The sequence below is a fragment of the Apteryx rowi genome, unplaced genomic scaffold, assembly GCF_003343035.1.
Source record: "Apteryx rowi isolate R43461 unplaced genomic scaffold, aptRow1 scaffold_62, whole genome shotgun sequence".
NCBI lineage: Eukaryota > Metazoa > Chordata > Aves > Apterygiformes > Apterygidae > Apteryx > Apteryx rowi.
The window spans coordinates 2757914-2783725 of NW_020450894.1; the positions used below are offsets into that span (position 1 = coordinate 2757914).

General features: G+C 41.7%; 1 protein-coding gene across 3 annotated transcripts in view; it reads left to right on the forward strand.

Moving 5' to 3' along the window:
- DGKI (diacylglycerol kinase iota) overlaps positions 1 to 25812 on the forward strand; it is a 115958-nt gene that overhangs the window by 85087 nt on the left and 5059 nt on the right. For all 3 annotated transcript variants that reach the window (XM_026083890.1, XM_026083891.1, XM_026083889.1), the window contains 3 exons: positions 1246 to 1271; positions 18375 to 18412; positions 20032 to 20152. In XM_026083890.1, coding sequence (XP_025939675.1) covers positions 1246 to 1271; positions 18375 to 18412; positions 20032 to 20152 — 185 coding nt within the window. The remainder of the gene's footprint in view (positions 1 to 1245; positions 1272 to 18374; positions 18413 to 20031; positions 20153 to 25812) is intronic.

Here is a 25812-nt window from a genome sequence, read left to right on the forward strand (position 1 = left end):
CCCTTTGTTCCTTGTGTGCTTTCTATTCCCTTCCCTGTTCTCTGGCTGCTTTTCTGATGCCAGCTTTGAACACTTTGCTGGCAACATTAACATTTTTAAATCTTTGCTAATCTGTTACTTTTGTACTTTAGTATAAAATTAAATATACCTTGGAAGGAAAGCAGGAGTTATACCACTCATTGCAGGAGCAAACTCTTTGTTACCTTAGGGGGAAGGCTGTATATGCAGTTGAAAGTCATCGTGGGGAAGTGCTGAGGCAATGGTCCTATCCACTGTGTGGTGTCAGTCTGAATTGGAATAACCAAGCACATCCCAAATTTGGGCCCCAGTTATGCTGAGCCAAGCTGCTGCAGCAAAAAGAAAAATGATGGGCCAATACTTTACATTTCTTTATGTTCCTCTGTTGTGGGTGCTGAGCAAAATGATGAGGAGTATAATCTATAGTTATGGGAGCTGTGAGACAGATCCGCTGAATTCAGTGGCACCCTTCTGTTCATTAGCAGGGGCCCTGACAGGTCCCTCATGTTTTATAACCCCTCACTCTCTTGGAGTATTATCAGAGATTTAAGCCACTGTGTGTGTGTATCATACCATGATAGTGTATCCTGTCATTCTTGTGCTGCTGCTGTTGTTTTCTTCTGTAGTTTTGTCTGTCTGGACCTTTTGTTTGTTTTTGTCTGTTTATGTTGATTTTGTGAAAATGGCACCAACTTCTAATAATTAGGGCTAGTGTTTTATGCTATCCACCACACTGACTCATGGTAAGAAAAATAGTCTCCCTAATGACTGTGAGTTCCTCTGAAGCTTTTATTTCCTTCATCAACTCTAGCGGTGAGGTTTCCTCCTAGTGCACACTTCCGTCCCTGCAATGATGTCTGGAGGATCAGCACTTTCTCACCAGTTACCATTAGCCCTCAGCTATTTTCAGCAGTAACAGTAGTAAATAAGGTCTTTGCCAAGTACCTAGAGAAATTCTTGGCATGAGTGCTTAATAGTGTGACCACAGCCAGTTGCTTTTTGGATGTGATTCCATACAGCTGCTCTGGTCTGCAGGACCAACTGTTAGTGCAGGTCTCTGCCCTTTTCTCCTTTTTTCTTCTTAGCTGCCTCCTAGTCCTCCCTTCTAAGTAAGCCCAAGACTAAAACCTATCAATTCTTCCATATCCTATTCCCCACAGTGACAATGAACATTATTTGTGGCCTTTTCATACAAGAGATTGACTAGACTTTGTTGTTTTATTCCAGGTCACCGGTCTCTTCAGAAGATCAAGGTAAGTTCTGTTTTATAGATATTACTGGCAGATTAAAAACAAGACAAAAGACTAGCTAGGAAGCTGAGTTTGAATACACCTGTGGTGGAGAAGATTGACTTTAAAAAAATGAAACTTTGATGTTGCTCAAATATTGTTTGTCCCCAGACATCAAGTGTTTGTTCATTTTGTTGGAGCTGGCAGAAGTTAAGTCTGTGTTGAGATGCTTGTAAAATGAATCTTGCTCAAGCAAGCTGAACCATTGCAAGTGTTTGCAATTTATTTAGGCAACGCATAGCACCTCACCTGTCGAAGGACGTGTGCAGGCTTAAAGGACAATATATGGTTTTAGTGAAGATGAGTTAATCTCTTATGACTCATATGGGACATCATCTTTGTAGTAGAGTCAATTATGCTTTAAAGACTTGAACACAGGTTACCTTGGGCTACCAAAAATATCAGTTTGTATGGTCTGGAATTTAGCACAACTAGTAACTTCTGCATATAAGATTCTCATGGCTTGAGTAGCTAGAGAATTGCAGGTTAAGTCTGAAGCAGACTGAAGGATCTGATCTTTCCCTATGGACTACAGGAGGAGTCTACAGTGACTAGCTGGTTAACATCCTGGCCAACTTAGTTGCTTAGTGCTGGGTGCTATGATCCTTTTTAACATTAAAAATATGGTTGCGTTGGTACTGAAATCCAGAGACATATGCAAATCCGGAGAGAATTGCACTGGCAGAGTTGCATAAGAAATGGAAAAAAAGGGAGACTAAAACTTATATTGGAAGGTTCATGATGTAGCTCTGTAACTTGAATATTATTTTGGGCAACAAAAGAAAGAAATATCCATTTTCCTCTGCCATCCAATCTGTAAGCAGTTACACAATCAGCAAAATTTCCAGACAATGCAATAAATATTCAAGAAAGGTCCAGATTTAGAACAGTAAGGAATATTGCAAATGAAGATGTAAAGGGGATCTGAGCCTGGAAGTGTATGGAGAACTACATAAGTGAGCAATGAAAAATAATAACTGAGGTTTGGTGGGATGGAAAATTTCAGCAACAAGAGATGTTGCAGAGTATGACTGAAGTATGTAGGTTTGATTGGAGCATGGGGTGAGTAGTTAGGTATCAATCTACATTGTCCTTGGCTCTAGCAAAAATTTTTTTAGCCCAGAAAAGTGTCTGTCAAACGTACTGTCATTAATACATTCTCTTCCATCTCCTTGACATGTCATTTCTTAGTAAAGAAAGTTATAAAAATGGACATACTGGTCAGACCAAAAATCTCTCTAGTCCATCTGGTCCATTCGTACTGTCTAGTAGTAACTGGATCCCCTGACAAATAAGAACAAGAGAATGGGGCAAGCCTTCAGTTTGACTTTCCTAGTACACACCATCTGCTTCCAGTGATTTGCAGCTCATGGACTTTGTGAACCAAAGGTGGTGTTCTTGTTTAATAGTTCTGCTTTTTACTATGACTGCAGTTGGCTAATATAAAGTAGAGAGACTTATGAGATGTTAACACTGTTCCTCATTTCCCAAACCCTCAGTATAAATGTGAAAGTATTATGTTTTAATATACTATTTTAAGACCTGGACTCAAGCTGCTTCTCAGTGCATAAGCTCATTAGTGATAGACTGGTCTCGCTTTCTTGTTTGCCTTGCGTTTATTCTGTTGCTCCATTTTTATCTATTAACAGAGCAACAGACAGTGTAAAGTGTATTTCTTTGTGGATCTTTTAAACTTTAGTATTTCCTGCTGTCGTAATGCATTCCTTCTCTCCACTATTTTTATACGGTTTTATTCTTTCACAAAGTCTTCCTGTTTGCCATCTACCATCTGTTGCTGGGATCCGACTTTTCAGGTTTGATAAACATCTCTGGATAGCTTCACCCTTTCCTCTCTTCCCTTTCTCCCATAAGAAACCTCCTCTGAAATGCAGGGTTAAAGGCCCATGCCCCCTTGACAAGTTAGTGACTCAGCAGTGCTAGTTGTTACAAGGTTTGTGTTTCAGGACCATGCAATATCTAGTTAGATTTGTCATCCATTGAATAAATGTAAATATTTAGGAGTTTCTCTCAAACACAAAAAGCTTCCCATATCCCAGTGACTTTTTAGAAAGAGAAGCCCAGTACCTTGGATTTCCTCTCTCCTCTTATGGCACTTGCAGGCCATGGTAAATGAGCACACTACTGAAAGGAAAGCATGACAGAAGTGTTATAACACAAGATGTGTTTTGAGCCTAGGTGCTTTTCAGCCCGCTTTATGCATAAGTGTGGAAGCATCCTGAATTAGTCTTAGGTCTGAAGTTTCTTCTCTAAACACATGATGGGAGAGCTGAAACCTTCTCTCTGAATTGCCATAATTTTTATGTAGACCTTGCTTTGGGGTGTATGATGGGGCAAGACCCTCTGAGGGTAGAATAACCTACCCTCACAGGCATCACACTCTGACCTTGTTTCAGCTGCTCTTCCCTATAATGTGGCACCCTTATAGTGCTGATTTTCTGACACTGTGATGTTTTGGGCATTACAGAGATAGGACTCTCTCTCTGTGTGCCCCTAGTCCTTTTTTTTTTTTCCTCCTTCCTCTTTAATCTTCAGATCTCTTTTCTTCCCCCTACTGTTTCTCTTTGCTCCTCTTCTTGCCCATCATCCTTGTCTCCCTTTTCAAATGTCTTTTTCCCCTTGACCATGACCTTTTGGTTACAAAAAAGTAAGAACAGTCTATCACTATTGAGCTTATACACTGAGAAGCATAGGTTCTTGTATTGTGCTCCTCACTTTGGTTTCTGAATGTCCTGCTTCCCCTCTGTGTGCAATGCATCCTTCTGGCATTAGCTGCAAGCAGTAGCTGCAGCATCTGTAGCGCAGTAACAGAATTGCTACCAGAATCTAGCATCTAATGCGATTGACACTTCCATTAATCCCTGACAGGACAATACATTATGCTGTCTTGAGAGAAGGTGGGGATAAAGCACCATCTGTCTGTGACTGAACATCTAATGAACAATTGTCACAGCACACAATGCTCCTTGTTGTGGACACGTGTTAAGGGCACCTTTATCAGTTACAACATGGGACTATTTTAATTGCCGTAGAAAGGGAAAGAGTGGCTGCCAAAATAACCCCAAACCTCAAAAGAAAAAAACAAACCTCTTAAAGTTTTTTAGAGGGTTTGTGTGTCTGTCTTCTGTACAGGTATTTAGGAGATATATATTTAAAGAGTGAAATCCACCTTTTTTCTGAATAAAAAAACAAACAAAACCAAAACCAGGCAAAAATCCTAACTCCCAAATTCCCTAATCGACTGATAGAATGGAACAAGACAAATGAAAACCAAAGCATGATAGTTTAGACAGAAACTTGGGGTGACTGGTATGAAGAGTGAAATGGAGGGGCCCTCTATTCAGCCAAGTGGTCCCTGGTGTAGTTACATGCCCTGCACCCTTGAAGAGCAACAGTGCTGGGGCTCTGGAAGCAGCTGAGTGTCAACAATTGGCAAGCAGCAGAGCCACAAAAGATGTGGTGGATGTCACGAGTGAGGGGACTGACAGCTCCCCTAATAGTAAATGATGCCACCTGCTGTATTTTCACTCTATAAAAATCCAAGTCTTATCTTCAGGAGGACTGAAGCTGTTGGACCCTTCAGATATGAAAGGTTATTGAAAGAAGCCAAATCCATTGCTCCCAGATCAGGTATGGTAACAGTGATGGGGGTGCATACTTCTGATGCATTGCCTGGCCAGTACACAGTCATTCTCTGACTATCCTTGGGTGAATGGTTGGGCTTTACTAAACCCTTCCTTCACACAGCATCTCTCAGTACTGCACTGTACATTCTACACATGGCAGATCTGTCCCTGCCCACTGTTGTTCACAGTGGCCCTGCAGAAATCTGCCTACAAATTCTCAAAGGCTAATGCATTAAATAATATTCTTGTATTTCACATTACCAGTGGTATTGCTTCATCTGGATTATCTTACCTTTTCTTCAGTTAGCCTGTATAACTGAGAGCTGGCTGTTCTTCATCATCGCCTGAGAGACTGAGGGAAACGCTTTTAAAAAACAGTGCAACGAGTTCCATTTCCATTTCATTCTTCTGAAATAATGACAGCAAAATATTGTAATGTGAAATTAAAGGCATGAGGCCATCACCCTGTTATTTACTTAATGGCAACCTGGAGCTGATGCAGCTCAGTACATGTCTGCCTAACTTTAAATAGATGAACCGTGTCTTTGGAGGGACTGCTCAAGGTTTTAGTTGGCTCTATTAGTCCACCTCAAGCAGCAGTCAATCCCAGTGCTTAGTCCCTACCCGTCTGAGTCTCATTCTGACCTGGGGACAAGAAGTCCCAAATCTTTGTCTTTGTTGTCTTGCTCTTCTTGTTTCTCTATAAACCCTAAAACTGAGCTTTTTGAATTTTCTTCTGGCAAATATGGTCTTTACTGCATAGGCATATTTCTAGCAAACTCTGTTATGATTATGATTATACTCGATCTCTTTTTTCTGCAGGGGATTCCAAATTCATGAGGGAGTAGGGCATAAGTGAGAAATTAAGACGAGATAAATTATAATGAAAGGATAAATTTTGGAGATGGTTAGTGCAATGTAATAATAGGATACAAAGGATGAAGATAGACGGCATACTTGGAAAGGCAAGTGGGGACACTCAAAGATCTTTCAGATTCTGGCAGGGGATGGTGTTAAGTATCATCCAGTCTGGAAATCCTACCATTAGGAGGGGTTTGTGCTGAGGCAGGAGTGCTTTAGAAGTGTCAGAGGTTTTAAATGGTGACATTCAAGTTAGCATTTATTAGAAGAATTTTCTAATAACAGATGATTGAAAGAGCTGCAAGATACATCTATGTGCCTAGGCCTTCCCAGTTGCTTCTTTGGTCTGGAAGACAGCTGGGCTTTATCCAGTTGCACATGCAGTCATCTAGTGCCATTTTAGGATAACCAAGCTATGTACTCAAGGTTAGTAGATGCGATACAGAACTAGTGGGAGACTTGTACCTTCTGGAGTGGTGTCTAGAGGCCAGAAAAGATAAGCTAGTGCCACTAAATAGGTGCTAGATGCCTGTGTGAAGGCAACTGAATGGAACTCTAGAGTCTGCATGTTTAGGATGGTGCTGGTACTGTTGAGACATGAGCCAGGGAGTATTATAGGTGCCTGCACCACCACCAGCAGACAGTGCCTGGCAATAGGCAATATGGTTTCTTTCATTTCCATCTCTCAAAATTCTGCAGATGTTTCCCAAAGCTTTCCTTGGAAGACAGGTTTTTCTGGGCTATAGTGAGAGGAGCTGAGGTATTGAAGAGCATATCGGGACTTTCACTTTGTGATACTGAGGTCTGGGAAGAAGCTGTTGAAGATGTTGCCAGTGGTGTCTGCAGGTTAACTAGGTTTGAAAAACTGACTGGTTCGCAATGAGAGTTGGGAGGGAAGCTGAAGGGAGGAAAGCTTTGCTGACTTGGAGAGGAGTCTGGAGACAGGTGCTCAGAGTAATGGAAAGGGTAAAAGATTTACTGTGAAAACAGGCAGAAGATAAAGGAGTGCCTGACTGATGTGCAGGTTTGGTCCTGTGAGTCCAGAACTTGCTTTTTTGGAGACTGAGTTGTTGCCTTTCTGTATTATTGGAAGGGAAGGACAGAATTTGTGTTTTCTTGTATTAGAACAGACACAACAGTGGCTCACAACAGTGATTCAGCCTCCCGCGGCAGGTGTACTCTCTTTGCACTTCTTTCACAAGAAAAAGACTCTTCATTGCCAGGCTCTTCAGGTTTCTTCTCCTTCTGAGCCAAAGTGGAGCCTGTGTCTGCTGGGAGGTTTTCAGGCAGGATTGAAGCAATAATGCAAAAGAGTATTCCCTGTCTAGAGGCTGTTTCTGCAGACCACCAGCAGCAGGCAGGCTCTGGGTGCCAAAACAGGGCTGCTGCCGGTGTTCTGGGAATAGGGGCTGTCCTTATCTACCCTGACCCTGACCCCCCAGTCAGATGTTTGAGCCAGCAGCCCTGGTCCAGACAGCACCCACTGCTCTTACCAATAATATTGTGGGCATCAGCTCTGGAAAGCAAAGATGCCACAGCTTGTTGGCCTGTTCTTGGGTCTCTTTTCTCTGTCACACCAGTTGCTCTCCCCCTCAGAGGAAGGAAGGAACAATTGTCCTGGTGCCAGCTCTCCTGTCCACAGGGACAGCTTGGCCTGGGTTCAAACTGGAAGCTTGGGGCAGGAAGTACAGGAAGGCATTCTATTTCTAAATGTCCCCCTGGATGGAGAGAGCTGCTGTATAATTTACAAGGAAAGGAGCGATAAAGTGTGTGCATGGAAGGCAGTGGCGGTTCTACCCAAGACAGCAAAATGCTTTGCTATGCAGAGTCTGTTCCTCCACTGGAGTCAGGATTTGCTGTGCACCATGGTGTGTTCTTCCAGTGCTGTTTGTCCTGTTAAAAAGAGTGGGTCTGAACCTATGAAAGGAAGGCAATGGCTGTAGGAGCCCCAGAAAAGAGCTCAAGAGCTAAGAACTCTTCCTGGGACCTCCAATAAGTGGGGATTTCCTGTTGTCCCCAGCAGCCTGTGGGAACATGGATTTCACTCTGTCAATCTCCTTTATTCTTTCTGGAGTCACTAACCGCTAGACTTTCCAGTCATAGTCTGCAAAGGGACATTCTCCTCAGCAGTTGTTCTCTGTCTTTAAGTATCCTGCTATCCTGAACAGAAGGAAGAACAGGGAAGTACAAATGAACCCAAACCTCTCAGTGTTGGTAGAACTGTCAAAGAAAAAAAAGAGGCACATCTGTTTTGTATGCCAGATTCTTTCAGAAGAGAAATTGATGGTTTCACATAGCTCCAACAGAGAAGCTGTATTCTTCAGGGTGATGTTGCAGCCATTCACCTAGCAACAAATTAAGATGTCATGGAATGCTTTCTCGGAAACAAATCAAAGACAGTGCAGCGGGGGGGGGGGCCTCCTGACTGCAGGTTTTTATTTTGATTAATTAGCCACTTTGGGAAGAAAGCCCTCCTAGATAGTGTTTTGAAAGTATGTCTATGGTCAGCTGAATCAACAGTTGCTTAGGGATCTGCCCTGAGTTTGTTCATTCACTTCTCAGCTCAGCAGAGGCTGGGATCGATGCAGAGCTGTGGTAGTTGCAGCAAGAGAGAGTGTTCTGCCAAAGTGCTTCTCTAGGTCCGAGGGAGGTCTGCTCTGCCCAAAACCTTTCAAAGATGCCTTCGCCCCACCTCCCATCCTATCTAAGCAGACCGAGGGGGATGGAGCAGCTCAGAGGGTGAGGTCTGGCAGCTGTGGGCATTTGAATGAGTAGTAGAGGAAAACTCAGAACTGTTTCTTTCCAAATGGTCACTGCTTTTATTTCTTTCCTCTCAGAAGAAAGTGAGAACAGGGAATGTGTTGCCTGAGTCAGGGCACCTATTTTCAAGCAGAAGCCCTGGTAACCTTGCAGTGTGCTTCACTCCTGGTCTTTGTTTCTGATGGAGGCGGTGCTGCTACTTGTGGTCAGATTACAGTGGCAATTCATTTACAAGAAAAAAAAGAAAAGAAAAAAGAAATTGATTCCTTCCATATACCCAAGAATCTGGCCAGCAAGAAATGCTTGAACTGACTTTAAAATTATTTAGTCCTACTGTGAACCCCTAATGCTGTTGAGGAAGAGCTACTTAGGTGGAAATTGCCAGGCAAACCCACTGCAGTCAGTCTTGCAGTGGCAAAAACCTGAGAGGAGAGCAGTAGGAGTGCTTGTAATAGTAATTGTACACCAAGTTAGGGAAGGGGGAGGAACACTATGGCCCATGATGTTCTTGGCTTTCTACTTTTCTTCATTTTTAAATTAAAAAAATATGACATCACTTAATTATTCTAGCTAGAAATCTCTTCCTGCCAAAGTAGTGCCACTCTGATAAAGTGCCCGGATTAGTCAGCTAAAGTCCTGCCTGTCTTGTGTTCTCACTTGATCAATGACATTTTCTTCCACCACATCACTGAAAATGACATTAATTGTTCCTGTCTTGGCTTAAAAATAAAAATTGTGGAAGGAAAGGAGAAAGAAAAAAAAAAGATGATGTCTGCCAGATGGTACTTAGTCTATCTGCAACTGTTCTTTAGGTTTTTTGGACCATTTACAATGGAAGTCCTTTTTCCTTATGGTCATCCCTTCCTTTGCAAGCTGACTGAAATGGTCTTGCAGGAAGGGAGAACACCCTTTCACCATCAGGGACTGAAGACTTCCATTCCTGAACTACCAACTGCACTCTCAACTCAGCACCAGCACCACATAAACAATTCAGGGTGGACTCTAGTTGTCATCAAAGTGCCTTTAAACTAGTCTGACAGTGCAAATGGGGCCTTAAAGGCAGCTTGAGTGTGATTTACATCTGCTTGAAAGCTTTTTTATCCTTCCAAAGAGGTATGAAGGGACTCCCTGTAAGTGAGAATTTGGTCTTTTTCTCTAGCAAGCCTGTGTGGTTATTTTTATGATTTTTTCTCTTGAAACTGTGGTTTGATGCTGTCCTTTATTTGAATCTAAAATATTTAAAACGAAAGGGTTCTAAATGCATATTTACAACCACCTGACTAATGGATGATCTTTGCATGTTAAAAATTTTGTCATATTCCCAATATAGGCAAACAGATGCAGTCAAACTGTCAGTTCTCTCCTTTGAACCGCACAGGATGCGGTGCTTTAGTAGTTAAAGGACAACCACAAATGTTTAGAAGAACTTTCTATCTCTTTTTGCAATCCTAGAAATAGATATTATTGATGTAGGACTTATTCAGAGTGCCAGTGTGCTTCAAAGATGTCTCTCAAACCACAGGAGAATATGCTTATGCACACGTTTTCCTGTATAGATGGATTAGCTGGAGATGTTGTGTGAAGACCTTCCTAAAATTTGCCTTGCTGAATTGTCCTCAGACTTCTGCCTCTGGCTTGTGTTCAGCTGATGTGCTTCTGAGCTTTTGGTTTCAGCAAGTTGCCATACTGTCTCTTTTATAGTCCTCTTGGGAATGTTTTGTACTTTCAGGCTGGTTTTCTTTCATGGAAATAGTGCCTCACAGCATTGCTGCCATAAGCCACCTAGACTGGTGCTGATGCCCTCAGATTCTCTAAAAAGCTTAAGCCTTTCCCAAAGCTGAAATCCTGCAGGAAATCTTGTTTACCATCTGTTTCTTTAGCATACTAGCTAGTGGCAGCAAGCAGATAGATTTTTTCAAAAAGTCTCAAAATCAAATAATTCTTGCCTTAGCCAGCATATTAAGTACTATGTTGTAGGCAATAAAGCTCTATACTGTATGTATTTTTGCTGTCTTATTTCCATCATGACTCTTAAACAGCCTCTAGGCTAAGGCAGAGCCCCTCTAGGAAGTCCAGGAACCTTTTCCCATTCCCATGCAAGACTGCTCCTTCAGGTTGTAGACTGCCATCCTTTCTTCCTGCAATGTATCTTCTCCTTCCTCTTGGCTGATGGTAGAGTAGAAAAGGATGTTGTTGCTATGTAAGAGCTAATCTTTTTAAAAGGGCTAGTGAGGGACTTTTTTTTTTTCTTTTTTCCTTTTTTTTTTTCCTGATGTCTCATCACACATGCAGGTAATCACATTCCCCCACCAAAATATCCATTGTTTAGTTATATTATAACTTCTTTATCAGGCACTGAAATATGAAACTGGTTCTCCCAGGCCATTAGTTACCTTTTTACTGGAGATATTCCATCTTAATTGCTCATTATCAGAGGTCAAAAATCCTGCAAAATTATTCTTCTCTTTAGTGCAAGTATATTTCCTCTCACTGTATCTGAGCTTTACTGGGGTAATATTACTATACTTGGGTAATCTGTGTCTGGTGGAGATTGCCACCAGACACAGATATACCCAAGAGCATCACGTTAAGGCACATGCCCCAGTTGTTTGTAGGCTGTTTTTACAGGGCATTCTCATGACAATGGGCATTTTTTGCCTGAACCCTTTCCCTGTGTACAGCTTAAGGAAACATTCAGTCCTGAGGGTGATGGTAGTGTCAAATATTTGTATCCTTGTCTCGACATAAGCTGTGCAGTGTTACAATAACAGGTCCCAAAGGGGGTGTCCCTTGCTGGGTGCTTGGTGCAACTTTTTTTGGCTCAATCTGTTAGCCAATATTAAGGGCTTTTTGCTACATTGTTTCTATTGGGAGGCAAATCTGATTGCATGAATCAGATAGCTCTTTGTTGTAATGCTTATTTAACTACAAAGAGTGTGAACAAAGTGTTGTTTCAGTGAACAGAGGGGAAGTGATTTTCTTGTGTACAAGTCCAAGCTAGTCTTTCTAGTGGAAGTTTTTGCTTTCGTGGCTTTTATTTTTTTGCTAGCCTTCCACCTCTCTCATACCCATGCACAGCTTTAACTATTTATTTCTGGGTTTCCTCTGCATCTAAAAAACCTCTCAAACCACATCAAGGTTTAACTTTTGCTTACTTTTGTTTATTGTCTTCAGCAGTTACTTCTAGTACTTGCAGATGCATAAAATACATGAAGAAACATTTAATTGCTCCTTCCACTTAGCTTAGCTTCAAAGAGAAATGTTTAAGCATCATCAGCTTTGGTGAGACTTGAGATTGTCAGTAGATCAAAGACCTGCATGCTGGCAGCTATTCCAACAAAGCATTATTAATTCTGTAATTTAATTTCACAGTTATGTAGACAATTTGACGTAGGTATTCTAAAGTTTTTTTTTTTTTTGGTGTGTGTGTGAGTTTAAAAGCAGATTAAATATGAGGAAGAGGTAACTGCCTTTTTAAAAGTTCAAATGCAGAGATTTTCAACCTTTTTCCACTGCAGCTTCATAAAAATTTTCTATGGGATTAGCAGACCCATTGGAAATGTCAGGTGTGTGCACTGTTGTATAGCTTAGATGCTTTTTTTTCATAGTCATCTTGGGAGTGAACTAGTCCATGGACCACTTCCTTGGGGTGCACTGCCCCTTCCCCTCTCCTCCCCAAGTCTGCAGGCCAGAGTTGAAGATTAGGACTAGAGTGGGAAAAAAGGTCAATTCTGTACACTTCTGCAGAAGTTATGTTACTGTCAGTTTTTCATATTAGATTTGATCTTTACAGGATTGTACAAAGCTATTACAAGCAAATGGTTTGTTACAGAGAGAATAATGTATTTTTGAATGATAATCTATATAGGCTTCTTATTCACTTGAGAGATTAGCTTTTTGAGTGATTGAAATAGAAGTTGTTATTGATTTCTACAAAACTCCTGGGAAATGAAGAATGAGGACTTGTTTTCTTATCATTTTTATAATGTTGATCTTTAACAACTCGGTAGATTCTATCTGTGTAAAAAGAACACCCTTCTAGTCAGGGTCAGCTTTTAACTTCTCAACATATAAAACTGTAATTACTTTAAATTTCTGGTTCTATGAATTTCACACAGTCTACAACAGCAATAAAGAGCTGCAAATGTTCCAGAAGCTGATGATAGACCAAGTTATGTTTAATAACTGTCAAGAAATTTGATGATGCCACCTTCTTCTGCCGTTTCTTCTTATCAGCTCAGCAAGGCTTGATGGAGGCAGTATGTGAGGAGGTATTCATTAAAAGTTCCCCTGAGCAAATCTAGCAGGAAATGGTGGTGGACACTAAAGCTCAAATTCAGGAGGGGCTCTCACCGAAGTCTTTGTGTCTAGTATTTTTTATTGGCTGCCTCTAACTGTTAAGAAACATCCAGGACTGAAATGTGGATGGTGCATCAATTCCCTGAATGTGCACCCAATTGCTGAATCAGTACTTCAGCCTTGTCTTAGAAAGGGCTGGGTTGTTGCAGGCACTGTCTCTTAGATGAGGTTTCTGCAAGGTCCTGATCACTTGAGATCATCAGCTGTCTTTTGAAAGAGCTAAGGATTTTAGCAATCTTAATTTTATTACAGGCTGGGGTTATGGTAGATAAATTCTGCTACAATTTGCCATGTGCTTAGATGTGTGATTCCTTATTTGTTGTCATACAGTGTTCATATGAATAGTTATCCTGGTATTTTTAACCCATGGTAAGATGTGTTATCATAAATAGTACTTCGCTCTCACACAGTGCATTTCATTCATAGATCTCAAGTTGACTGCATTTTAACTATGGAGATGACAATGCCTTTAGGTGATACTTATACTTTAAAACATAGTTTGAATAATTCTGCTTCCTCCAGTGACAGTTCTTAGACCCTCACTAAATAATTCCATGGAGATGGTAAAAGTTTTAAAAAGTCACATTTTTATCAGCACTTACTGGGAGCTCATTCATATAGTAGCAGTGGGTGCAAATATGACATGGATAGGGTCAGCTTAGGTGTGAAATCTGGAAAGTATTTATGGTCATGAATAACTTTTACTCAGAAAGCAAAATTACTTATGTACTGCTGACAGTGGCAGACTGTAGAACCATAGAATGCTTTGGGATTCTTTGGAGTGAAAGACACCCTCTCTCACTGTGTCACTAATGTCTATTTAATGTAACTTATAAATATTTTCTATGTCACCTAGTAAAATCTATTTAAAACAAAGAACCTTGCAATGCTGAGATATTATCTAAGAGGAACCAATATCAGTTTTCTTCTCAATGTTCTTTTTGAAAGTGTTTTATCAGCAAAATTCTGACATGATAGGAGCCTGGTGTTGAGCCTCACATATGTGCTCAGGGTTAAGCTGATCAGTAGCTTTGGGATTGAGAAAGACTTTTCCTGCAGGGCAGACTGGGAGGTGTGGTTGTTGGTGGTTGAGCTTTCCCTTACTCCAGGAGTTTTTGAGAATTTTCCTTGGCCAAGCCCCACGTTTGGAAGTAAGTGAGACAGTGGCAATGGTTTCTATCCCTCTCCTGTTATATTCTTGTAACACACTGCAGTTGCAGGTTTGTCTTTGTAACTAACTGATAGTTAGACCCTATGTTTGTGAGGATGTGTTGCATAGGTTTTGGGGGCCGATGTGGGAGCATCCAATGTTGTATAACCAGTTAAACTACTGTCTGCTGTTTTTGACTACACAGAGCTGGACTTGGTGACCCAAGGGCTCCTTCCCACCCCACTGTTGTCAGGCTACAGCTATATGCTATACAAAGGGCTCCTGAAATTTTGGAGGCTGTGAGCATTGGCCTTGTTTTGTTGTCTTCCTTACAGCTGATCAGGTGTGTTTCCTGACATGATGCTGTCTTGGAAGATCTCTCTCCCATACTTTGGCTCCTAATATAGGTACTGCAAATTAAGAGGTCATTTACCCTAGAACTGCTGTAGTCTGTGGAGAGAGATGCACAACAGGAACTATCTCGGGGCTCCAGACCACCTTGGAGGGTTACTTTTTCTTCTGGCTATCCAGGCAGCCCTGCGAGACCAGCCTCCTATGTGTCTCACAGCTTCCGGTTACTGGTACAAATACGTCACTCCCTCGTTGTCTGTGAGAACTTTGCTGATTACCCAGAGTTTAATGACTGACTGTGCAGCACTACATTGTAAGGCTACCAACTTCACATTCAGAACCAGAGAGCAGCTGTGATTCGATAGATGAATTTTATGGCTCGGAAACAAAAATGTTTATTGTAATTCAGTGGTACAAACATATATTTTTAGGATATGAAATGAAAATAGCTGTTTCCAATAGAAACTATTGGGCGATAGCATAGAAATAACATGAGAGAGGGACATGTCACAGGAAAGGTATTGTATTCTGCGTATGTGTGGATGTGCTGCTAGGTGTTTTTCCTGTATCTCAAGCTGCACTAGTTTGCACTAGAATTACAGGAATTCAGTTAACTGCCGTTTTAACATGGCTTTTTTTAATCTTAGTACATTATCCTCTGGTAGTTGTTCATTATTTAATTTATAAGGCAGGTCTGTGACTTTTTTCTTCTTTTTTTTCTTTCTTTTATGAGGCTTCTTTAGTAAGCTAGCCCACAGAGGTGTTCAGAGCCTTGTTTTAAAATTTGCCCAGTGGGGACCAGAAGTTACTGCTCTCCAGCAGCCATTACACGTATGAAGTGAATTTCTGGCTGCCCATTTCATAGTAGGTGGGTGTCTCTGTCCAGACCCATCACCATGGGCAGTAATTGACACATTTGCTGGCAGTTTGAGCAAAGAGGTTGGTGATTGCACAGGGATGAAACCTGAGCTGTTCATAGGAGTGTACCAATAAAGAGTGTTGAGCTTCATTGAGAAGGCAGCCAAGGGAGTCTAGGCAGACTGAGCACTCCCTAGTTAAATGGATGGAGCACTTCAGTCTCCAGCGTTGTTGGGCTGTCACCTTTCATCAGCAATAAGTCTACTTGCTAAATAAATAAAAAGGATAATAAAACATTTCTATTAGTCATGACAGAGGCTTGTCTTAGGAAAAGTTGAGAAAATAATGACTTGATTTAAGTATTTATTAAATCAAGCAATTTTTGAGGCATCTTTAAGACCCAAAGGTAATTTATGTTATGATAAAACAATTGCATAATTCATGTTATATATTACATCAATGATGCAGTGTTGCTCAGAAGACATAAAACTGTTCTCACTTTAATGTTTTTAATTTTAAGCTAGCCTGGTATTGCATGTTAACACTGTTTTTATCCGATTTCTCATTCAGCGCTCTCTTGTCAATACCATTTGCTTGCTTGTTTTAACCACCTCATTTATAACCAGGTGATTTTGTGATCTTGATTATTCTCAGTATGCCCAGCAGTCCTATTTGGGTTTATGGGGTTAGTGTGCTAAGCAATATTCAGATGTTTATTTAACTCTGAGCTATATTCTAAAGAACCTTTCCCCATTTCTAGTCCAGTGACTTCTAAGTCTTCCAGCATCCTGGTTTACAGCACTGAATTATTTTACTGTAGCCTAATCCACTCATTATGCAGCTGGTTTTGTTGTTGATCTGTAATGTATTCATTTATGTAGCAGGTTCTACCCTAGCAAAGCACTTAACTTTAAGTGTGCAGGTAGGTTTGGTGAAAAGAATGTGATTAGCTGAGATGAAAGTTAAGCATCTTCCTAGATGCTTTGCTGGAATGGAGGCTTAGAAAAGAAGGAAAAAGATTAGGCTAATTTTGTTGAATGTGTTGTTCTAGAGCTGCTTTATCTTAATAGCCTTATCGCCAGACCAACCTCTAGTTACTGATACTCAAGGTAGCATGGATTGCTAGGCTTTTCTTTTGACTTTGTAGTTTTCTAGACCTCTCTCTTGGCTTTTTTGAACTATAATCTTAAGCAGCAGCCTTGGTTTGCATTGGAAAATATATCTCTTCCTCTTTAGAAGCAGTTTCAGGGTTGCCATGTGTTAAGATCACTGTATGTATAAGGCACTGTAAAGCTGGTGTCACCAGTTCATTTGACTCCCCAGTAAGTGAGAAAAGCAGGATATTTATGTAAGTAAGTGCAGTCTCCAGTAGCCCATAGAACAACTGTGGCTGTGAGACCAGATCCATAAGAAGGAGGAAAAGATAAAATGAATAACATGAGGGCCAAATTCTGCCCTGGTATCAATTTGGACTGAGCCGGTATTAGAACTATTGGAAAAAAAAGAGAAGGGCTTAAATCACTGAAAATGAAATCTGAGAGAAAGATATATTTATTTTTCCAGTTCTAGCCTTTACCTTCCAGTGTTTGTCTTTTTCATTCCCTAAAACAGTGAGCCCTAGCCCACACAGCTGCCAGGAGATTTACAGGACTTAGTTTAATGTGTGGTCACTGTAAAACTGCTCCAAATCCAATGGTACAAGAATTACCTGTGATTGTAGCTCCTACTTTACTGAGTCAGAACATGGCCAGGGCATAAGACATTGCTGAGGTGACTGAAAGACATACACAACTCCAGATGTTTTCAAAGAAAGGGACATTTGTTGAGTCATCTTTGCCCTCCCTTCCTCTTCTGCAGTGTTTAGTTGGATGTGTTGTCATCCCTGAAGCAGCAACCGGCTCCTTGTGGAATTTGCACTGTGCAGTTTCCCATGTTTTACTTTTCAGAGACAAATCTAATATATTGTTGTCTTTCCCCCTTATTCCGCCCTATGTGAGCTTTTGGCATCTTTATCAAGGATGGCACTTCAGTAAATGCTTAACTTGATTGTGTTGCCTGGGCTTGAAGATAGAAATAGTATGAACTGAGGCAGATGTTTAAACACTCTCTAAGATGTAAACCAAGTAAGTGCTTTCCCAGAAAACTTATTCATAATTGATTTTTATGATATCTATCATGATAGTGAGAGGGAGGAAAAAAAAGGAAGAAATAGCAGTGTGATAGTAGATTTGTATCACCTTCTTTTGTTTGTAGTTACTAACTATTCAAGGACTGTCTTTAGATGAATGCAACCTATACATAAGGCACTACAGACATTAGGGGTCTTGCCTTCCCCCTTCTCTTAATGGGTGCAGGCTGGACAGTAGCAGGTAGTGGGTAGACCTGGGCTCTGTTCACAGCTCTGCCCTGCCTTGCTGTGAGCCTTTGGTTGCTTCCCCTCTCTTTGTCACTGTTTTTCCTTCTGTGTCTGTACAGATTACAAATGCTAAAAAGGTGGGGACTGGCCCCTGCTCTGTGTTTGACCCTGCCTACCAAACTTGGGGGTCTTGCTGTCAACTGGCATGTCAAGGTGTTGTTTTTTTTAGATACAAATAATTATTAACAGGTCTCTGTTTTGCCTCTCAGTCTTCTGCAACTTGGGACTCCCACTGTATTTGAGACTAGCTGACCATTCCACCGTCAGTCTGAAGGGTCTGATGGACTTTCAGGTTCCCTGGGTTGTTGACAGTGATATACTCACTGATGGCTCAGGTGCCAGAGACTTAGGCGCACTCTGCAGACACTGTTGAAAATTCCCTGAAGTGTCCTAAGGCAAGAATTCAGATAGAGGTGTCCAGTGCCAGGGCAGTTTTGGAAAACACTGGCTTGATGCCCATGCAGCTTTCCTGCACTATGGTCAGTCTTCCTTCTGCCTTTCTAATATGTATCAGAGCAGAGTTCTCATCATTTTTGATAATACATGCGAATGCAAGTGTGTTGTGGAACTGATCTTAACTTGCACGTACTGTAAGCTATATTCTCAGTTGTGAGGCTATATGCATAATGCTTTCTGCCTAACATTCGTTTTCTGTTTGTCTTTTGCAGCACTTTTACAGGCAGTCATAGCTGGTGATCTGCTGAAAGTAAGTACAGAACACTGAGTGTCTACTTTTCACAGCTATTTGCAGCTCTGATATACTGCAAGTTATATCACACCTCTGCTGAAAAGATAAATAGACTGCTTTAAAGACTGCTGGCAAATGCCATTTTACAGCCTTTCCAGGAAACCTTGAATATTAGGGGAACACGTGGTCAGGTGAGGTGTGAAATTCAAGTGAGTAGGATCTGGTGTTAGAGAGCAACGTTCAGTCCAGGATTCACAGTGCACTGTACAGAACAATGTGTCAGGTACTAACAGAGAAATTACTATACTGGCAAATGCAACACTGAACAACAGAGTAGTTTTGACACAGCCTTACACAGTAAAGGCTATTTTCCTGCAGTGAGGTCTTTGGCCAAGCCACTGGAGTTGCCAGAGGGTTCCTAACTTCTATCTAGGCAACCACAAGAGCAGGTAGAATGCACCTCAGCTCAGTGTCTTGTGGTCTGATGGATGGCTTGAAAGCCATAGTGTCTTGGCATTGTCAGTCATTGGTACCTTGTGTTGGGAGGAAAGGACACAGATGCAAAAATGTTTTCTTCACAGAGTCTCATGTTCTGTGTCTGATAGTTATTCAGGACATGTTTTTCAGTAGCCAAGTCAGGATTTGCAAACATGCCCCTGAATTTGGATAAGGACTGTGATTAATGATTGCAATGTTATCTGCAAAAAGCCAGCTTGGAGCCATTTGTAAAAATGACAGTACTGTTAGGCCAACTCTTTGCCTGCAGGTGTACCTTCCATACCTCCACCCCTGCTCTTGTGGCTGCAGCATCTTAGGGATACTCCTTCAAACCAGCAATCATAAAAATGTTGCCCTGCTTTGGATTTCACAGCAGTTTCCCCTTCTTGAAAGCTTCACATGAGTTTGCTTTGAGAGGGAAACTTCTTGTCCTTCCCTAGATACATTACATCATAAATAATGCCTCACTGTCACAATCTTGTCTCTCTTTTCTGTAATAGTCTACACTGCAAACCCTCACAGAGTCTGAAGCAATTTTGAGAACTAATCAGCTGCTGTTTCCCATCCATTCTTACTCATCCCTGAATAGTTCTTCCCCTTCTGAGGGCTCTGGGTAGGGGAGAGAGTGTGAGCATGGAGGTCTGAGGCAGCTGAAGTCCAATTCCCTGGGAGCCTGTAGCTTTTTGAATCAGCATTTTCAGGTTTAGTCAGAAAGCATTTGGTGTGGCTTTGTCTCCTTTACTGAGAAGAAATTGGAATTTTCAGTAGAGATCCAGCATTTTCCATCAAATACATACATTTTTTAATATCCCAGCAGCTTCGCTGGAAGTGGTTTCCCAGGTATTGATTGCAAGATTTATCACCAGTGTAGCAGCAATGTCTCATTGCTCAGTAACTATGATCTGCTTTTGTTAACCCATGTTATTGTGGATACTTCTAATTTTAGATATTTTCTATAGGGTTGTAAAAGCTTGCTTTAAAGCAGTATTTTATTTTATTTTATTATTTTATTTTATTATTTTATTTTATTTTATTCCATTTTTGTACTGGATTCCTAGCAAAATTAATAAATAATTTACCTGCATATTTGTTTTTCTGCTCCTCCTGTCTTATCCTTTTTCTGTGCATTTTTATTCCAGTTCATAGAATGCTGTAAAAAGGGAGCCAATTTGTTAATCCAAGGACCTGATCACTGCTCCTTATTGCACCATGCTGCCAAGACCGGGCATGGCGAGATTGTGAAATACATCCTGGAGCATGGTGAGTCACAGTGGGCAAACCCACAGAGAGCTGTACCTCAGCCAAGTGTCTGTCAGGCGGAACCCCATGGCACTTCTGTGAGTGCTCTCACTTGTCGTGGTCACTCTCAGCAGCGCGTGTGAGGAAGAGGCTAGGAATGTGGCAGCAGTGGCAGTGAGGGCTTCACATAAAGGGAAAGTGTGAAAACTAAAATAAGGATGCCTTTGAGGAGAATGGGTATTTTCACAGTTGCATTAGCTGTGGGGCTGTGAAGACCCAGTGTGATGCTCTAGTTTGACCTCTGGCATAGGACTTCTCTGAACTAATTTGTTTTTCAGTTAGAGCATATGTTGTAGAAAGCATCCAATTTCAATTAAAACATTTTCAGCCATGGAGAGCCCATCCTACCATTGATACTTTTTCAGCATCTAATAACACTCTGATTAGGAATCTGTGCATTTATTTCTAGACTGGATTTGCCTAGCTTCCCTTCCAACCTTCTGATTTTATCTCTCTGTTATTCTGGAGACCACCTGATAATAATAAAAAAAAAAAAAGATCTGCATTTTAAATATTTATAGGCTGTGATCTTGTCATTTCCCCTTTTTCCTTTGGGCTCTTTTTATCTTTGGATGTAACAGGAATGCAGGCATGCTTACATGGACTATGCAACAATGTGTATGGACATATATTTGAGGCAGTAGCATTTAGAAGTTTCTGCATGTTGGAACTGGAGTCATCTTGTGCACTGGCTGTTGGAGAATGGTACAGTAATAGTCTTAGTGCTCTGCATGCAGAGCTAAAGCCCCAATGATCATCCTCATGCACTGGAGAAAATGTTTTCTCATCCTTTAAACATTGCTGTAACTCTTCTCTTATCCCTCTCCAAAATATCAATGCCTATCTTGACTTTGGGGTGTCAGAATCAGATATATTATTTCAATAGAAGTCTTAGCACCAAACACAGAGATTGTCTCTGGTAATTGGAATCAGTGTTAGTTACTGCTAGAAAGTTAGTGCAAAAATTGTACGGAGAGGAGAAAAAAAACACAACTTATAGTAAAGGAAGAGGTAATAATCCATCTGTTAACATTTGTATTAATCAGGGTGGGATTTAGTTTGATTTTGACTCCAAAGTTTAGGTTTTTACATATAGGAATCTTCATGTAAGCTATGTGTTCCTGTATTGTCAACAGAGATGTAAGACTCAGTTCATTTGCCCATGTCTGACACAGGAACTTGAGGAGACATGAGCTCTTTCAGTGGCAGGTGGAGGTGAGGTGGGTACCGTAGGCCATCTTTAACAGCACTAGACCTCTCATATGGCCAGCTGCATGGGGACCCTAGTCAATGTAGCTAGTGGAATCCAGCAAGTGATTCATCTGACAGTTGCCTGTGTGCTTGATTCATTTGCCTAAACATAGCCATGTAGTGTCATCTTCCCTTGGGTATCCAGGATATCTGCATGGGTCTACCAGATAACATACAAAGCCTGTAGGAGACCCATACTCTTTTGGAGCAGCAGCTGAAGCCCAGGCAAGCTTCCTTGTCATTCTGAATGCATCTCAAGGCTTGCCATTAGGCATGTTGAATGGCATTAGATGTCCATGTGTGGGCAACTGGACTGAGCCCAGATGTCTGGCTGAGGTGGTCTGAATTGCTTTTTTATTCCATTGACAGTATTAACTTAGATCATCATGATCTAGGCACATAACATATCTATTGATAGCTACATATGGATGGCTAAGTGTAGCTGGCCTTATATCCAGGCATTGGCTAGTTTTACCACAAGTTGCAGCAAGTCTTATTAGTGCTAACTCTACCTCTCCTTTAACTTCTCTGGATTATCTCAATAGTCACAGTTCATACAAATACATCTGAATTCAGTAGACAGACATAATTTCACTTACTTTTTCTGATCTCTTCTTGCACTGCACATGACCTGTGCCTCTTCCCCCTCATCAGTCCCTCTCCAGGATTCCTCTTAGGCATATATGCTTACTTGCAGTCTGACCCAGTTACCATTCCTTTGGTGAAGGTTTCAGATGAGATTGTTTAAGCTGGTAAGGATGTGAGCAGGAAATCCATGGGAATTTTTTAATTGAATAGAGAAATGTGAGGGATTATGGACTGCCATCAAAGACAAACTAGGATGTTCAGCAAATATCTGCCCAGTTTCTCTCCCCAGTGATGGCAGGAAGCTTTTGCAGCTTTCCAGACATTGTCCTCTGGGCTTCTCCAAATGCACCGCTTGTTTAATGTTCTCTGGGGATAAGAGAGTGCATTGGACAATGCTCTAATAGGGGCCTCCTCTCTTCTCCCACCAAACAATTAATGAACAAACAATTAATGCCTTCTGCAAACACAGAGGGGACATCAATGTGAGAGGTTATTCTGTGATCTTGATCAGAATGATTTCAGATGTTAACAGGAGGAAGATAACCCTTCTCAAATTAGAAAATGCACAGATGAGTCACACAAGGAGACTGCTGTGCAGGATTGCCAGATACTTATTAGTGGACTAGCACAAGCCTGGAAGAGCAGCTGAAGCACCAGTGTAGTAGGTGTCAGAACGACAGCTGCTTACTGCTGCGGGAACAGCAGTGTTGTGCTGGCTGCCAGTGCTGTTCCTGAAAAGCAGTTTCTGTCTTTCCCCCCTGCAGCAAGGGCAGGTATGTACACACCTGCACGTTGTTGCAGAGTGGCTTCCTAAATAAGGGGTCCTTTGCTCATAGTAGGAGGGTCGCCTTTTAAGTGCTGTCTGTGACTATGCTGAGAAACACTTAGCCCAAACTCAGTATCAGAACCACATTTGTTTATTGTTGCAGTCAGCAACTCTCTTGCATGCTTCAGAGCAAAGTTAACTGTTTACTTGCTTAACCTGAACAGAAGCAGGGAAGGCTTAAGAAGCTCAGTTAGAAAAAAGACCTCCTAAATCATTTTCTGTATTTGGAATCAAACCTGACTTGGAGTCCTCATCTGGCAGTTCTGAAGTATTTGTAATTTGTAACCATTACTGAAGACAAACGATGCAAGGTTTGCTTTCTCCTCATCTTCTCTTTCCTAGAGTTTCAAAAGAATAGCAAGAATCCAGTAGTTCCTCCAGGGAATTTTATTTATTTTTAAACAGAAGAGCAGGAGGACACTTACAGTTGCTTAGGGTTTTGTGTTGTTAGCTTCTGGTGGAGTAGTCAGTGAACAGTGCATCCCATACTGAAAGTTTTTGTGACTATAAACCTCAATATCCTTGCTCTGTTGAGTCTATGAAACCTGGGTTTTGCTTTGAAAAATGAGCCAGGCATCTCCCTGATCAGGTCTGATTCCTGTATATATTGGGAGTCAGACTAACTTCCCCTGGTAAGAAAGAGGATACTTTTGTTACTATTAGCACTGCAGAGTCAGCAGTGAAGAGCTGTGGAAGATTTTGGATTTGCACCCTCATCACATTCAGCAGTTCCAAGGAAGACTTCTGGAAAGCAAATTCTGCCCTGACAGACATGCGTATCAGGGATAAACCGGCCTTGAATAGCCTTTGGAAAGCAACACTGAGGGAGAGTGAGTTTGCCAGGCCTTCACTGATATGTCTAGACTTGCAGAATGTTTTATGTTAGTGGGACATTTGTGAGGGGCCTAAGCAGAAAACAGCTCATTTTTCCTAGAAGACACCAGGTATAAAATCTTCTATTTTAACTTGTAAGTTTAGCAAATTTGAGGTCAACATGACAGAGAGACAGTAAAGATGGAAGGCATGCAAGAGCTCTGTTTATAACAGGGCTATACTCTTCATGTCATGGTGGAAATTCTGAGTCAAAAGACACTAGCAGTAAAAAACAGACACTGTTAATCTTCACATCAGGTAAAAATGAGGTGTGTGGAGTTGGGAGAAGACTAGAAATAGTCCTGACTTTGCAGATTACTGTTATTTTAAAAATACTCCCTCTTTTAAGATGAGGAACCATATCCAATTTTGTCCCACAGATATCATCCTTAATCAAATTATTAAACAAAGAGGGTTTTGCCAGGCAAACAACCAGAAATGTCAATAATGTCAAACATTACCGCTTAAAAAAACACCTTTCTTCCCCAGTTCTATGAAGTAAGGACTGACAGAACAAGGGACTGGCAGGGGTTAATAGCTGTAGGTCTCCTGTGGATAATTGTAACCACCTCCATTGGAGGGGGTAGGGTGTGCCACAGGCCTTGAGGCCTTTCGGACTGCATGGTGCTGTGTATTTTGGAAATGCCTCTGAAATATGGTCATTTAGTCTCTCTTTTATGTTGGAATGAGCTCAGCTAAAGGGCAGCTGCTTTTGAGCATCTCCCTTCCCACCCTCTCTCCCCAGTTCAAGTTGCTTTGCCTCCTGAGAAATTGGAGAGGGACTTTGGTGGAGTGAAAGGAGGCAGAAGGAAAAAAGTTAATAATTCTACACAGACAGTCTATCGGAGATGTTAAGGATAGAGAGTGATCTCAGCTGGGCTTCCCCTCGGTGCGTCATGCTTTTCAGCTCCTTTCATGCAAACTTCTCCCCCCACTGTCCCCATCCTGCCATTCTTTAGTCCCTGAGTCTCTCTCTCTCTCTTTCTCTCTTTTTTCCCCCCTTCCACACATTTCTATCTTTTGTTTTTATTTCCCCCCCTGCTGTTTTTCTTGATAGAAATCTCACTCATGCATTTCCCTTCCGGATTTCTATTGGGTTATTTTGTCCTCTCTCTCTCTGCGCCTTGGTCCCCTTTTCTTTCTTTGTCTCTTGTCCTGGAGTAAAACAGCCGCCTCCCCGCTGGGTCAGGATGACAGTGCCGTTAGCTTTCCCAGTGCCAGCCCTTCCCACATCTGTGCAGCTTTTGTCTGAGGGCAGAGGGGGATTTGGAATGGTCGGTTGGCAGCGCCAGGGAGACTGATGTAAAAATGAGGTCCAAAAGAGAGGGGAAGGGGAATTAGGAGGAGGGCGTGAGATGGTTTAAGAGAAGCACAGCTGAAAATGAAGTAAAGAAATATAGGGCATGGCTCAGAGCTGTGTGAGAGTCAGGACTGTCTAATTTTAGAGATAGGGCAGAAAGAACAAAAAGAGTGAATCCTGGTACCACATCATGCTGCAAATTGGTTATCCCCAATATCTGACCCTCAAGTGTGACTGAGATGAAGTCCAGGGTGCTCCTAGGAGCGGCTTTATTTGGAACAGTCTCCTGGAGAGCCCCCTCTGTGCACAGGCAGCATGTACCTGGCACCTCCCCAGGTCTGCATTTGTAGCCTGCCTGCCAGCCTGCAGCTCTCTGCTCCTCTGTCCTCATGTTGCTGTTTCTTCCTACTCCAGACCACTTTTCCTTCATCCTTCGTTTCCCATCTCTCCACACCCACTTGGTCGGCCCCAACTCCTCTGCCCTCTCAGATCCTATTCTTCTACCTCCTCTCCTTCCTTACTCCAGCTGTTTTAACCCCTTTTTCCCTTCTCTTCTGCCTATCAAGGTAAGTACCTCTGCACCCCATGCACCCAGTGCAGTCACCTTGTTCCACCTTTGCGTCACACACGTTCATTGTCCCAGCAGTGAACAGAAATAATACTCTATTTGACAGCACCTTTTCCAATGCACTGAAGGCCATTCCTTGTTACCTGTCACTGGGAGGTGGCATTGCAGCAAACCATGGGGAAACACTTCTATTTTGGGAGAACGTGATTTTCTTT